The following is a 14553-nucleotide window of genomic DNA, read 5'->3' on the forward strand; positions in this document are numbered from 1 at the left end:
ATAAATAGACAGGCACACACGCATCCATATATAACAACAGAAAAAAATTAAGCATAAAGAAATGGTCAATTATTCCTCCCTGGCAGGAAAAATGTTTTCTAAACACAGTGGTCCTGATGAAGCCTCACAGAGGCTTATTACATCAGAGGCTGTGACAGAGGCTGCCCCTGGGATGCAAAGCCCCACAGCAGAGGGTGATTTGCTATATGGGCCTTACGTCAGTATTACGTAATTTTAAAGTTATATGAGAAACATCTAGAATAACTGGATGGTGAAGGAACAATAGTCTCAGAAACTAAAGCACATGGATTAAAGCAGTTTCAGAAGCTTTCTGTGTGAAGATTGCAGGGGAGGGGAAAAAAAAACCCTTTCAAGTACAAGGGAGAAAGGAACTGATTAGCTTTTTCCATTTTGCTGAAGATGGGAAAGCACTCTAGGAGAACATTCTAGAATTATTCTACTCCTCCTGATAAAAGGATCCCTGCTAATACAGGTTATCATCTGGAACTATGTGAACTAAAAGGTAATAAGGGCTTCAACAAAGACCCAGAGCACGGAGCTGCGGTGTTCTTCTGCCTGGCTCATTCATAATTATGGATGAAATAAAGAGGCGTGTTTGCCTATTTGGAAGGGTGGGGTGGAAGGGAAAGGGAGAAAGAGCAGACAGTTCAATATCTGGATCGAACAGAGGAACTTTCTCCCCCAAGGATCCTGCTGGGAGGAACCTTGACATGCACAAAGTCAGAACGTAGACAAAGTTGCCCTGGTGAGAACGATAAGGTCACCCGTGGGATTGCTGAGATTATCTCTGTCAAGCACTCGGACAGCATGCAGTCAAATGATGCATCATGCAGTCATTTTCGGGGGGGAAAATCAATTTCTTCACCAGGTCGCTATTTGCTTTTCAAAGTGCCCTTGTAGGCCTTCACCACCAAGCATTTATCAATTTAAATGTTGTAAATTGATAATGTGCCACTGTGCCTTGTACTGTTTCTGAATTATTTTGATACTTATATTTTCTCAATAGTCTCTAAACCCTCAGAGCTCCCACATTCAAAAGGGCATTTTTCTTTGTTACGCCCAGAAGTGATGAACTTTTTACGATTAGTACAGGAGAAAAAATGCAGACTTGCCAGAGAGGAAAAAAACACATAAGCAGAAAATTATACATTTTCTTTTTTCAAAAAATTAAGGTATGCCTACTCAAAAGACTTTAAAAAGGGGGGACTACAGAGCAATATTTGGAGGGCTACGTGTACTTGTTTACTGAAGGAGTCTAGTTACCCTGGTGTCTCATGCATTTGGAATACCAACCGGAGAGAAGGCTGACCCTGGGCTCCATTATTTAAATCCTGTGCTGTGTGAAAATCATCTGTTTCTTTTTGTCTTTATATTCCAGTTATTTAGGATGTGTTGATGCCAAACAAGAGTAATAACTTGTAAGGAAAGCGAATGCCTGCTTTTTCTTTTAACCCACCAAAGAAATATACATATGTTTTATAATCATGGAAGCAAAAGAATTGACCACATACTAACCTCAACTTAATTTGCATTGAAAAACACCGAGAGGAAGAGTTGAGGTTTGCACTTTGGAAAAGCAAAAGAAAGACATGGCAGTTGCAAAGCATCTTTAACCTCCACTGATTTATTGGCCCTCAGCCAAGTTATCAGGGGAATCTAATTCTTCTTTATTATTCAAATAAACCACATTTGGCACCATGGTTCCCTTTCAGAATAGCTTCACAAATAGACTGAGCTCTGTCATTTATTTGACCTTGTACTTGTGTGCTGTAGCTGTAATTTTATTTGCCATTCTATATAACAAATGCAGAGAAACGTAAAATATGGAGATGAACAACATGATGGGAAAGGAGTTTATGGTAAATATATCTTCATGGCTTAAAAAAAAGACCAAATTTAAAACAACCATTTACCCCTTTCACCTTCACCTCTATTAGCTCTATATCTGTAGCCACCCTGCCCCTTTCCCTTTCAGCAAGCTGCCTTGAAACAAGCCAATTTGTACCCTCCGCTGCAGCTACCTTTTGGCTGGCTCACAATAGCAAGGAAGTATCTTCTGCAATGATGCGGACTTAATGAGAAGAAGGGAAGTGACTCACAGGCGAGATGAGCCCTGCAGGCAGTGGGGGCAATCAGCGCATTTCAAGACAGGGTTTAACTGGCTGCAGGGTATTCCTAATGATACTGCAATGGGGGAAATCCACAGATTTCCCAGTTTGATCTAGATCCCATTTGATTTTCTGTTTTACACTGGCCTTATTCCCACAGTCCCCCTCCCCTCTGACAGCTGTCAGTCTGTTCTCTGTCCATGAGTCTGTTTCTATTTTGATTGTTAGTTTATTTTGTTCATTAGATTCCACATATGAGTGAAATCATATGGTACTTGGCTTTCTCGACTGGCTTATTTCAAGTAGCATAATGTTCTCTAGGTCGATCCATGCTGTTGCAAAGAGTAAAATTTTATTCTTTTTTTACAGCCAAGTAGTATTCCATCATGTAAATGTACCACAGATTTTTTTATCCACTCATCTACTGATGGGCACTTGGGCTGCTTCCAAATCTTAGGTATTGTAAATAACAGTGCAATGAACGTAGGGATGCATGTATTCTTTCAAATTGGTGTTTTGGGTTTCTTCTGATATGTTCCCAAAAGTAACATTGCTGGGTCATAAGATGGTTCCATTTTTAATTTTCTGAGGAAACTCCAGCCTGCTTTCCACAGTGGCTGCACCAGTCTGCATTCCCAACACCAGTGCACGAGGGTTCTCTTTTCTCCACATGTTTTTAAAGAGGACTCCCTGTTAACTTGAAAACATTCTTCTGGCCTAGGTGTACATCAGAATCATCACCTCTCACTTTACTTTCAAGAAAAAATGTTTTCAGAAACTATGGGTCTTTTTTTTATCCTCTGGTTAATTAACACCCATGTCCTCTGCCTATGGCAACTATAATGTTAACTTTCTCATCAGTATTTAAAAGAAAATGCAGGATTTGTGTGTGGAATAGTGAAAGCAGATTTAGAAGCACACAAACCATCAAACTATCAATGCTATTTTAAGTCCTAGATGCCAGAACATAACTCTCAAAATAATCTTTGGCACACCAACAGCTGAGCGGGGAGGGAGTCTTCTGCCTGCCTATGAGATTTGCAATATGTATGTGTTTGTTATACGGGTCATTACAGCTTTGCTTTAAATGTGGACTCCACTAGAAGCAAATCAATACATATAATCCACGTATTATTCCTTTCCAAAATTGCATTTGAGATTTTTTTTCTCTTTCTGGCTCAGAAAACTTCTCTTTCCTTAAGAAGTGATGCTTCCTTATTTTGATGGTTGGCTATATTTTCCTTTCTGCTTTGGCTAACAGGACACTCATAGCTTAATGTGAAGCTTTATCAGACCATTTATATCCCTTCTTGTTAGCCTCTTTTGTGTTTTCCCATTCTGAGGTAAAAGATTACGTACCTACATCTTTTTTCCTTATACCCTAGTTCTATTTTGCCATTATTTTTTATTGTATATGTTTATGTAAGCTATTTCCTTTGTCAAAAGTGGAGGGTATAGGCCAACAAATAAATATTTCTCTAAGCTGCTTTAAATCCTATATCGAACTAGAAATGCTTTTTATTCATCATTTAAAGTCTCTTTTGGATTCTTGGTGATTAAGCCTCTTATAGGTTGAAAGAGATTTCATAAAAGCTGTGTACATATCATTGCTACATTTTCAGTGTTAGGAAATCTACTCTGTTTTCTCCCCTCATTTTTGCTCCTGCCTCTTCCATCACAGCTAGAGAGCAGAGCTGTGCTTAACAGCTCTGAAGGTCCTGACCAGGTATAAGAAATCACTTAATCTCCATGTAAACCAAAATTGGCATCGATATTTAGGGGTCTTCCTTTAAGATAAGGCCTCATAGTGAGTCACCGGAAATCATTTTCACTAAGGGAAGCAAGTCAACAGTATATATTTCTCCAACCTGAAACATCTTGGATGTTAGGTTAAATATGTACCTTTGGCAAAGTCAATAGGGCTGCTGAAGAGGTCCAGACATCATCACAGATCCTCCATTCCCATCGTCATAACAATATGAAAACACTTTAAAGAGCGGTATTGGCACACACACAGCCACCCCGAACATCAGGAGTTGCTACACTCAGTGGAGTGTAGAAGAAACATCCGCTCTGGCTGTCTCTACATTCATGCTACACCACAGAGCTCAGTAGAACTTTCTCTAATCAGTTTTCTTATGAGCCAAAAAAGAATATTAATTCTTTCTTGAACATAAGCCATTTTAAAGCCACCATATTTATTTACATGTTGAAGGAAAATAAAACTGAGGAAGGAAAGGAATACCTTGAGAGTTACACACGCAGACAGAACGACGCTCTAACACACTCCCACGCTCACAACATTCCTCAGTATTTCACTCCGTAAGTCTTTGATGCTACAGCTCCATGTTGTCTTTATTTCATGAAACTATTTAAAAAGGAAAGGAGGAACTATAACTTTATAGATTCCTCGTCACTGTCTAGAATTTGATGGAATAACCACTGAAGCGAAGTTGTAGGACAGAAGTACAGCAGTTGGCTCGCATTTAATTAAGGGTGCGTGCATAAAAGAATAAGTATTTACTCAATTACTCCGAGTGTGTTTTACTCTGTATGTCACCACAAGCACGCTGCATTCCCACAACTGCAGAGGGCACTGAGGAAACCTGGGAAAGGTTATGTCTCAGGAACATTAATTACCCAATTAGGACTTAGAATGATAACTGGGTTGGAAATGCCTTCCAAAGTTTTGGCATAGCCTTTCCCCCCTCATTCTTTGGCCATTTAAAAGCATACCACACACTTACCAGACTGTTTTCATGTTGACTCAGAAATATTATTAAACTTTAGTTCTGAACTCTAAATACATACATTGGTATATGCAAAAGTCACTTTCTGGTGAGTATCCTTCATCGTTTCAGCTGCATAAAGCCTCCAAAGGACGACCTGTCTCATTCCTCAGAGCCTCTACTGGCACATTGGCTGTTTCTGGCAACACTGAACATACCCACGCAGAGGGCTTCGGCATACCAGGCTAGCGTGTGCCCTGAGGAAGTCCAGATGCAGACTAGAGATATGCACTTTTAAACCCATCACATACGAAGCAGGGAGTGGCTGCCCAGGAGTCACCAGCTACTGGACCATGTCTATGCACCCACTCTATTCTGCAGAAACCTCGATGATCTGACTCAGATTTTATGACAAGAATGACTTTATGTTACAGTGGAGAAGCAATGAAATCAACTGCTTTTGAGGAGCAACCAGCAGGGGTTAAAGCCAAATTCTTCTTGAACAGATGATATTTCAGATGGCCACACTATTCCAGATGCATCAATTTCCTTGAAAATTCAATCCATATATGTGCATATGCTGTGCTGGCAGGAGGACTGACTGAAATGGCCAAAACCCAAGAGCTAATATTCTTTTGGCCAGAATAATGCAATTATTATTTTCCTAGCTATCAGTCTAAGCATACAGAGCCATCTGTTATGCAAAGCAAACATACACATCTCAATTACAGAAAATGCACTTGCCTTGACAGAATTTGGATTACACCACTAACCAGGGCTATAAAATGTATTTTGAGCTAGTATATAATGGATGCTTTCAGGAGTTCCCTAATTAGCATTTACCTGCTTAAACTAATTATTCATCCTTCTTCCTCACTGGCTGATTAAACTTTGTTGGACAGTCTGCATAAAGCAGATGAATATGTGCGTTGCAGAACAACAAACAGCGTTGTTTCTGGTTTTAGATGGCATTCTCGTGGAGGCACACCAATTTCAAAATTGGAGATTCCCAATTCTAGGTCCCAAACAGATTAAGACAAGGCTCAAATTCTATTAAAGGCAATTACAAACCCAGAGCTTTCAACGAGATGCAAGAATACCAATATTGAGTTAACAATAGCTCAGTTTCCATCATTTGGTTTGCTGAAGCCCATATAAAATAGAATTACTATCTACACACCATAGCAAATAGCTTGCATGCTCTTCAAGGAAGAGTTAATGGACCCTTGCTTGAATTCTCGACAGTAAATAATCAAATTTGGCAGTGTTTTCCCTCCTTCCCCAACCTTCCTCAAATGCCAAAACTCTCTCTTTATTATTTCCCAATGTCTTCCTTGATTTAGCTATTACCAAGCAAACTCACTAACACCCAGAAGGTTCCAGCCACACTGGAGGCCTCCTTACAGCGGTGCCAGCTTTCAGAAGCAATGAGTCCGGGGTGGATCCTGCTTAAGAGGAGACAAATCTTATCTCCATCTTTAGCTCCAAGGGGCAACTGAATGAGAAGTAGATTATCCAACTTGGCAGATCATCACACACACAAAAGCCCTCCCACCCAGGCTGCACTTCCCTTCTGCCAAACCGCCAGATGAAAAGGGTCAAACTCAGCCAATCGCCTGCATGGGCGCAAATATCCAGATGTTCAGCATTTTTATGGAGAAAACATCTGGATAATTAGTTGGATTGCAAACTTTTCTTCAGGGTATTTTGGCATTCTTTAGACACAGGCTGTGTCTTGGAATCCAACGGAAGTAAAAATTTTGTGTTCCAGGGGAATATCGAAAACTAACATCTAGGCCTTTGTCCCCATCTTGCCCCATCTGCCCTCATTTTCTTTCCTTTTAACCTCTAACAGACACATGTGAGTAATTAAATGGCAAGTAATAAAAGGCGATCTAAGTTTATGAAATTGTCTTTCAGCATTCGGAAGCATCTGCAAAGGCAGTGAAATATTTCCTTGTTGGAATCCTCCCTGAAACACATTTTAATGGTCTCTTTCAGCATTTCTTGACTCCAAATAGACTCCCTGTCATTGTGTCAGCTCCCAGGATAATGCAGGTTCTCCATAAACATCCAGTAATAGGACACAAGGGAAGCGCTACCTGGGTGTCCCTCTCCTACCGGGCACAGAGGTTTTAAAGTTCAAAACAACCGAGGGAAGAAACTTCCATTTGTTCTCAATAAATTAATAATGATCCTTGGGTGCAGGGAGGGGGTGAAGAAGGGGACTAAAGTTTTTGAGCACAAGTTTATTCCGAACATTCCAAACTGACATACCATTTTCCCATTTGACATTGTGAGAACAGGCAGGTAGGACCATCAAAGAATAACTTAGGTAATTCATGCTAAACAGAATATCCACTAAGGGAGGAAAAGCATGAGACCCAAGGAACCTTTATAATCGCCATGAAGAATCTAAATAGCTTTACTTACTTGTGAGAGGCCTAGGTAGATGGAGACTGTTTCAGAAATGTACAAAAATTTTCCTTCTTGATTTAGTGCAAATACAAAGCCATCCAGGGACTGCAGGAAAAAAAATAAATATATTAATAAACATATATGATGGAGATTTAGTTAGAAAGGAATCTGATACAAAACAACGCATACCATATTAAAGAGCATTTTTTCCTATGCGTTTAACAAAAATCCTGAGAAATTTTAGCATTGCACGAGTAAATTAAAGGTCTGGATTAAGATTACGAGTTTTCCTTTATTTCAACAACTTCCTTATGTCCCTGTCATTCTGATCAAGACACATTACACTCATGTGTAAAATCAGGTCATGCTGACTTTATGAGATGTTGCCTTTATTTTGGGGGACTCAGTAGTCACTGAGATTAAATCAGTAAGACTCTCCACTTAATAGCTGAACAGGAATGGAAATTGTAATGAAATGAGAGAAAAAAAATGCTCCCACAGGAAGAGCAAGTAAAATCACCCCTTGAGCTACTACGGACATCAGTAATATGTTAATTAATAAAGGATTATGCCCTCCCCCCTCCGAGTGCCTAAAACAGGGGTGTCAAACTCATTTTCACCAGGGGCCACATCAGCCTCACGGTTGCCTTCAAAGGGCCCAAATAATTTTAGGACTGTATAAATGTAACTAACTACTCCTTAACTGTTAAGGAGTTGAAATTACATTCGCCCCTTGGAAGGCAACAACAAGGCTGATGTGCCCCTCGGTGAAAATGAGTTTGACACCCCTGGCCTAAAGTGTTAGAACAAATAGGAAAAGTCAGTACGTTGTGGGTGAATGTTTATATAGGCTGAGACCATACAAACTGTGATCCTTTTTTGCAAAACTCTGCATTAAAGTTTTACTGTGGTAGTTCTACTTTCTATTAGGACTCCTGAAGTGGAAACAAAAGAAGGAAAAGAAAATAAAGAAGGATGTTACACATCACCTATAACTCTTGAAACCTTAGTTCGCTTTTGAAATGGAGGGTTGCATTTTCAGTGTGATAAATGGTATAAATCATCACAAACTCCAACTGCAACGCGCCACGCACACTGAGAACACAGTTGTTTCCAACTCCTGTAATCCAAGTGCGCCTCGTACGTTCCATCGCCCTCGTGCTTTTTGCTTTGTTTATTCGTTTCTTTTTAACCAGGCAGATTGTACAAATACTGCTTGTATGGGAGAAGTCGTTTTCAAGATGAGTGGTATGCACAGAGGCTGTGGATGTGGAGGTATAGGAAACCCACAGTGGGAACAAGAAAGTGGCAACACTAAGTTAATGACATAATTCTTAAATATTAAAATGTGGAAGCATGTAAAATTTAATTAGAAAAATGTATTGCCTCAAATCTCAGCAATAATTTCAGTCTCGTAAAGTACTGAACTCTTAGGGGGAGAGCTATATATGTATTTATGTATATATGTGTCTATACATACTGCAATACGTGAGTGTGTGTATATTTATATGTACATATGAAATTCAAATTCCATGCTTCCTGATCTTTTTTTTTTATAGCCCTACTGGTCGGAAACTGTGGATATCACCCAACCTCCTTCTCTAATTTAGTGGGTCCTAAAAACAATTCAAAAGTCACTTTATATTGTTCCACGTAAAAGCAAATTACATGATAAACAAGCATTGGCTAAGACAGTACAATAATAATAGCTTTATATTCATTAAGTAATATGTGCTCAGCAGTTTACATGTATTGTCTCTTTTAATTCTCACAAGTACCATTTGAGGTAATTATATTATTGTCTACATTTTGCATACTAGGAAATCGAGGCTTAGCAAAGTTAGGCAACATGCCTGTCCCTAGTACGTGGTAGAGTTGGGATCAGAAAACTGACAGGCGCAATAACTATGTTGTCATCCACTAAAAATGAAGGCTCTCTAATTGGCGTGTGTATATTAATGAAAAAATAAATTGTTTAGCACTTCTGAAGTTTAAATATTTACATTAACAGGCAGCCTATTACTTCTTAAAATTAATCATTTGTTTTTGAATGATTTGTTCAAATGAGAATCCTCTCATTAGTAGTAGAGGGGCAATGGGATGACAAGAGCGTTCGTAAGTCACTCCTGCAAGAGGTCACCTGGCCAGGTCTGCCCTATAATGTCCCTCCTGGAACCAGCACTGGGACAGGGAGCAAAAGACTGCCAAAGAGGACAGCTGGGCTCCCTGGCTTTGACAAAACTACCAGCCCTCCCCCCCAACCCCAGGTGAGATCCGATCTTTTAGGCTTAGAGTATGGCACAGTGGCACTTCATTTAAACCAGTGTGAAGGGGAGAGAAGTGGCTTTTGTAGAAGTTTGGAAAGGATCTCATTCAACATGTCCTCACCTCAAATTAGGTGTCTCCTGAGGATGACTCAGAGGGTTGTGACTCTTCCCCTTTTGACCCTCCCCATGGAGACAAGGGCCTGGTTAGGTTTTTCATTCACCCTGATAGCCACGGCCTGGCCTCCAGTCACCGAGAGCTGTGCAAGCCATCTTCTCAAATCTTAAAATACCACAGTCAGATTAGAAGGTCACACAGAGAGCGCTCACAAGAGAACATCTATGGGACAAGTGATGATGGAAAGGCTGATTGAGAGCAGACTTAATCTGTATTCTAAGTCCTCCTGTCACAGATGAGAGAGCTGAGACACAGAGACGTTAAGTGGCTGGACAAGATCATACAGCTAACTAGTGGCAGAGCCAGGATTAAATCCATTCCATTAGTATTTTTTTTTAAATTTATTTTTATTTTTTTTAATTAATTAATTTTTTAATTGTTATTCAGTTACAATTGTCTGCATTTTCTCCCCATCCCTCCACCCTACCCCAGCCAATCCCACCTCCCTCTCCCACCTCTACCCTCCCCCTTGATTTTGTCCCTGTGTCCTTTATTCATTAGTATTATTTAAGTATTTATGACATTGTATGGCCCTGGTTGCTTTATTCAACCCTAAGGAGGCTGATTTCTGAACAGCGGGGCAATGTCTTATTCAACTTTAGCCAGCACCTGACAACTGCTCAACCAAGGCTTAGTGAGTTCCTTTCTACCTCCACACCCAGTGCTCTTTTCCTTATGTCACACATGCTAGAATTACTAAGAGGGATGGCAATTATTTTCTCCAAGAGGTCTGTTTCTGGAGCTATTAGATTATTTGCAGATTCTGATGCCACAGATGTCTAACATAGTCTGGAATATCTTCTGACATTTGGAAGATTAGCGCTACACTGGATTCTTTCACAGTCCTGCAGGACACTGAGTGCTACTCCTTTGCCATCAACATACATTCTTTACTTTCTCAACTAAAGGTATTATGAATTCTTAACATGAGGTTCATATCTCACGTATGTACTAAAACGCTAGAGGAGGTCTGGACACCATCGCAGGGGAGATGGATATCTGGAGGCTACACATCTGATGCTATTAAGCAGCGGCGATCTAAGGACGGGCCAGTGTTCCTTGGCAGAAACAGAGGCTTCAACACATGTTCCAATTTCCTGGTGAGATTAAAATGAGTCTCTGTCTACATGACACAAAGCAACCAGTCAATTCAATTAAAAATAACAGCTAATTTGGTGGGGAAAAACAAGTAGTCAGATTAGTTGTTATCAGAGATAAACAAAACTGGGTGGCTACATTTTCACTTTATGCTTATCTGTCATTTCAGCCAATTATACCCAGAGTGGAACTGAATGTCTGCAACTCAAGTTACACTACCTTGCAAATAAAGAACGGGACATAAAACCAGGTGCGGAGTGGACTGGCAAGGTCGCTCTGTACATAGCCATTGCTTTCTGACTCAGGGTGATCCCTGCCTGGACTTAGCTGTATTTGGCTACTCAGAAAAGTTTTAAGAGTAGCATCAGTATTGGTTTGATGTGGGTATCTGAATTTTAAAAGATGGAAGGAGGAAAGAAACATTCAGTCCGTCTTGGGAACCAAATGTGATTGATCTGAAAGTTCTGTGCATTTTTTAAAAATTCGAATCGAGAAAGCTACTCTATACTGAGCTGTTTCAATCACTGCAGGCTAGTTTTTAATTTTTTTTTTAACTGCCCACTATTTTCAACAGGCGCCAATTAAGATTCTAGGGTCAAAGGGTTAATTACATCTTCTTACTCAGTATGTAGAATTTTCTGATTATTAACTAAGGTTGGATTAAGATGAAAAAGAACCTACACAAATGTTAATGCTAGTCCCTCCTTGAGAAGATTTATTATAAAGCCACGCTGGAATCTATCTGCTTTCCTCAAAGCAGATGGGGAACAAAATCTTAGAGAAAACAGTAAAACAGACATTTTAAAGGCATGCAAGTAGCTGATTTATCACGACAGTTGTCTTCTTACTTACTAACACCAGTTCTAAGCCGTCACAATAGGGCTGAGAGATTTCCTTTGTCACATCTCAGTAAGCCCATGAGGTACACGTGCAGGAGTGCGGCTTGGTAACAAAAGTCAGGAGCCACAACATCTCTGAATGATAATGCCTGTAATTATAATTTGTATCCCCTGACATAAGTGCAACATATAAAGAGTAAGGCAGAGTTTCTTTAACCCCTAAAGCTGAGTGCTTCTAACAGTATTTGTCAAATGATGATTTTATTTCCTTGCAGGGTATGAAACTAACTATAGCTTCGTAATTGAAAGTATACTAATGTTTAATGCATTGTGCTAAATGGGTTTGTATTTGTCAAAGTACTTTGTGTCTGCTTTCTTCTTTTCCCTATATATTCTGCTGCAGCCAAATGCCAGAGTGAAATCTTACCGTGGTGCCCTTATAGACACACCTCACATGTATAGCACTACTCTGAAATTAGTGGTTCTTTCTCTATTTCCAAAGCAGAAGAGAAAAAAAATCACCCCAAACTCTTTTCCTATGACCTAACTCCAGTTAGAGTGAAGAATTACCAGTAGGCTAGGTTATTTTAATGACAGATTATTTTAAACTAAGCCTTCACCATCTGTTCCACCCCCTAATTATGAATGCGAAAAGAACATATTTCACAATTACATCAGTAAAAAAGTAAGATATACGTGATTTAAATGCATGCATGTGCTCCATGTCCAATGCACTGTGCATCTGTGATGTTCTTCTAATTCAGTCTGAGATGATGGAGAAAATACAATGATAGAGGACAGTCTCTGAGACACTCAACTTTCCCCCAAGCCCAGGGCTTTTCACAGTTGGGACATAATTCTGTTAGGACAAGAGCAGAACGTGAATTTGAGCACAATGCCTGCTGCCATTAGATGCGAGTGTTTTATAACTGCTAACGTGGATTTGCTGCTAGTAAGGAGAGGCTGTATGAGAAAACCGCTTCTGCTACCTGAGCAATGGGTAAGCACCAGCAATAAATGACGCGGCTCTTGAGCCACACCTCCATCATCATGAAAGGAGAGCCAAGCACAAAAGAAGCTGGGCCTGGAGATGGAGGACAGGGCTCCAATACCTATCTTTCTACTGTGTTTTGGCAGCAGATAAAACAGTTAGAAAGCAAAAAATGTTTCTTAAATTTGTTGGCCTCTGGATACAATCACACTTTGATAGAGCTCATTAAAATGCCATTCTGCCCTCTGACTGCACTCAGGAGGTGATGCCATAGTGCTCACGCACACATGGGGACGCCCAGCTACTTCAAGGAGAGCCTGGGACCGTGCCCAGAAGTGCCCACATGTATCTGCTTATGGGGAAGAGAAGTTTCCCAAATTTTGTCTTTGTAATCTGAATTTTAACAATCAGGCATTGTGCAGAAACAAAACCTTATTTTTAGAATCAGGAATCTAAGTTGACTATATTTTCTCAGAGTAGATAAAAGCATACATCAATGGTTCCGGCTCTTGTTCAGCTCTCAGGACTCTCCCAGAACCTTCTGTGTTCTGTGCCTCTTCTTCTACCTGCCCCCTCAGCCCACCTCAGTGAGTCATCAACACAAAGGACAGCACAAGTCTTATGACCAAAAGCCACATGTTTCCCAACCCCAACACCAAATTAGTCCAGGCAAAAATTGACTATTTTCCCACTAAAAGAGAATTCCAGAACAACACACTTTGATGCCTCAAATTACCTGTGCTAAGAGTGTCCTAAAACATATAAATCCAAACCTCTTAGGTGAGAAAACAGTGCAGAGGGATAGAGACAGCCTCTCGTCAGCTCTTAGAGAAGAGGTGCCAGAATAAAAGGGGAGATGTTGGGTTAGCAAAATGCTAAAACATGAAAAGACTGAAGACATCTGCTTTCTGAGCAAGGAGATCAGGTTTTGTTCCTGCTCATTAAAATTCCATTTTGTGGGAGCTGTGTATCAAAGTGCTGACCTTTGTTTCTCTGGGCTGCTAGTTCAAGCCTTACATCCAGCCTTGAGGGATGTAGATTTCTTGGTTTGAACATCTAACCAAATGGACACCAGGCGGTGGTATAAAGCGGGATGTGGCACGGGTCTGTGTCTCTGAGCCACTAGAGGTCGAATGCAGGGCCCCACAGGATCTGTGGCTTGTCCTGGGGGACTGGGACCCCACCTGAGGCACAAGTGACCATGTGCTACTGCTCACAAGCTCCCATTGCCTCAGGGAAAGGATTCACACTAGTTATTCTAAGGCACAAATATGCACTGGAACATTAAAATATCTGCTTTTGGTTCATGTGGTATAATTTACTAAAACACAAGCTCTTTAGAACCCAGGAGCTAATTCCTCATTGTGAATCTTTCCCTTTGAATTCAGGGTTCTCTTTCAAGTTAAAGAAGGAATTCCCAGGCCAGCAAAAGTCACACAGACAGTACATTGTATTGGTCCTGGAAGGCTTAAAAATGTCACTGCTTTGCTGTGGCTACACATGGAGCTTGGTCACATGCAAAGACACCAGGGTCCCAGGTGTCTTTCAAGTTGTCTGCATTATACAAAACATCACAGAGAAGAATAGATAATAATTGTTTCTTAGACATCCTGTAGATCACAGAATACTGGAAGATAGGGATGGTCATATTGCACCATATGCAGTACGTACGATATAGATCAAATGTGCTATTATATATCATAGATTATGACACACATATGCCATCATATTATTTATAGGATGTCTTAAGCAATACTCAGTTCACTCAAATGTTCATCACAGAGGAGGGAGAAGGAAACTAACATTTATTAGGCAAATTACTCAGACCAAATGTGAGATAGATATATTAAATCCTACTTTACAGATAAGGAAACTGAGGCCAGAGGAATTAAGTGCATTGGCCAGTG

General features: G+C 40.2%; 1 protein-coding gene across 3 annotated transcripts in view; it reads right to left on the bottom strand.

The window, feature by feature from the left end:
- NPAS3 (neuronal PAS domain protein 3) overlaps positions 1-14553 on the bottom strand; it is an 850571-nt gene that overhangs the window by 228276 nt on the left and 607742 nt on the right. For all 3 annotated transcript variants that reach the window (XM_053928867.2, XM_053928868.2, XM_053928866.2), the window contains exon 4: positions 7292-7381. In XM_053928867.2, the coding sequence (XP_053784842.1) occupies positions 7292-7381 (90 nt within the window). The remainder of the gene's footprint in view (positions 1-7291; positions 7382-14553) is intronic.

Source organism: Desmodus rotundus, chromosome 7, assembly GCF_022682495.2.
Source record: "Desmodus rotundus isolate HL8 chromosome 7, HLdesRot8A.1, whole genome shotgun sequence".
Classification (NCBI taxonomy): domain Eukaryota; kingdom Metazoa; phylum Chordata; class Mammalia; order Chiroptera; family Phyllostomidae; genus Desmodus; species Desmodus rotundus.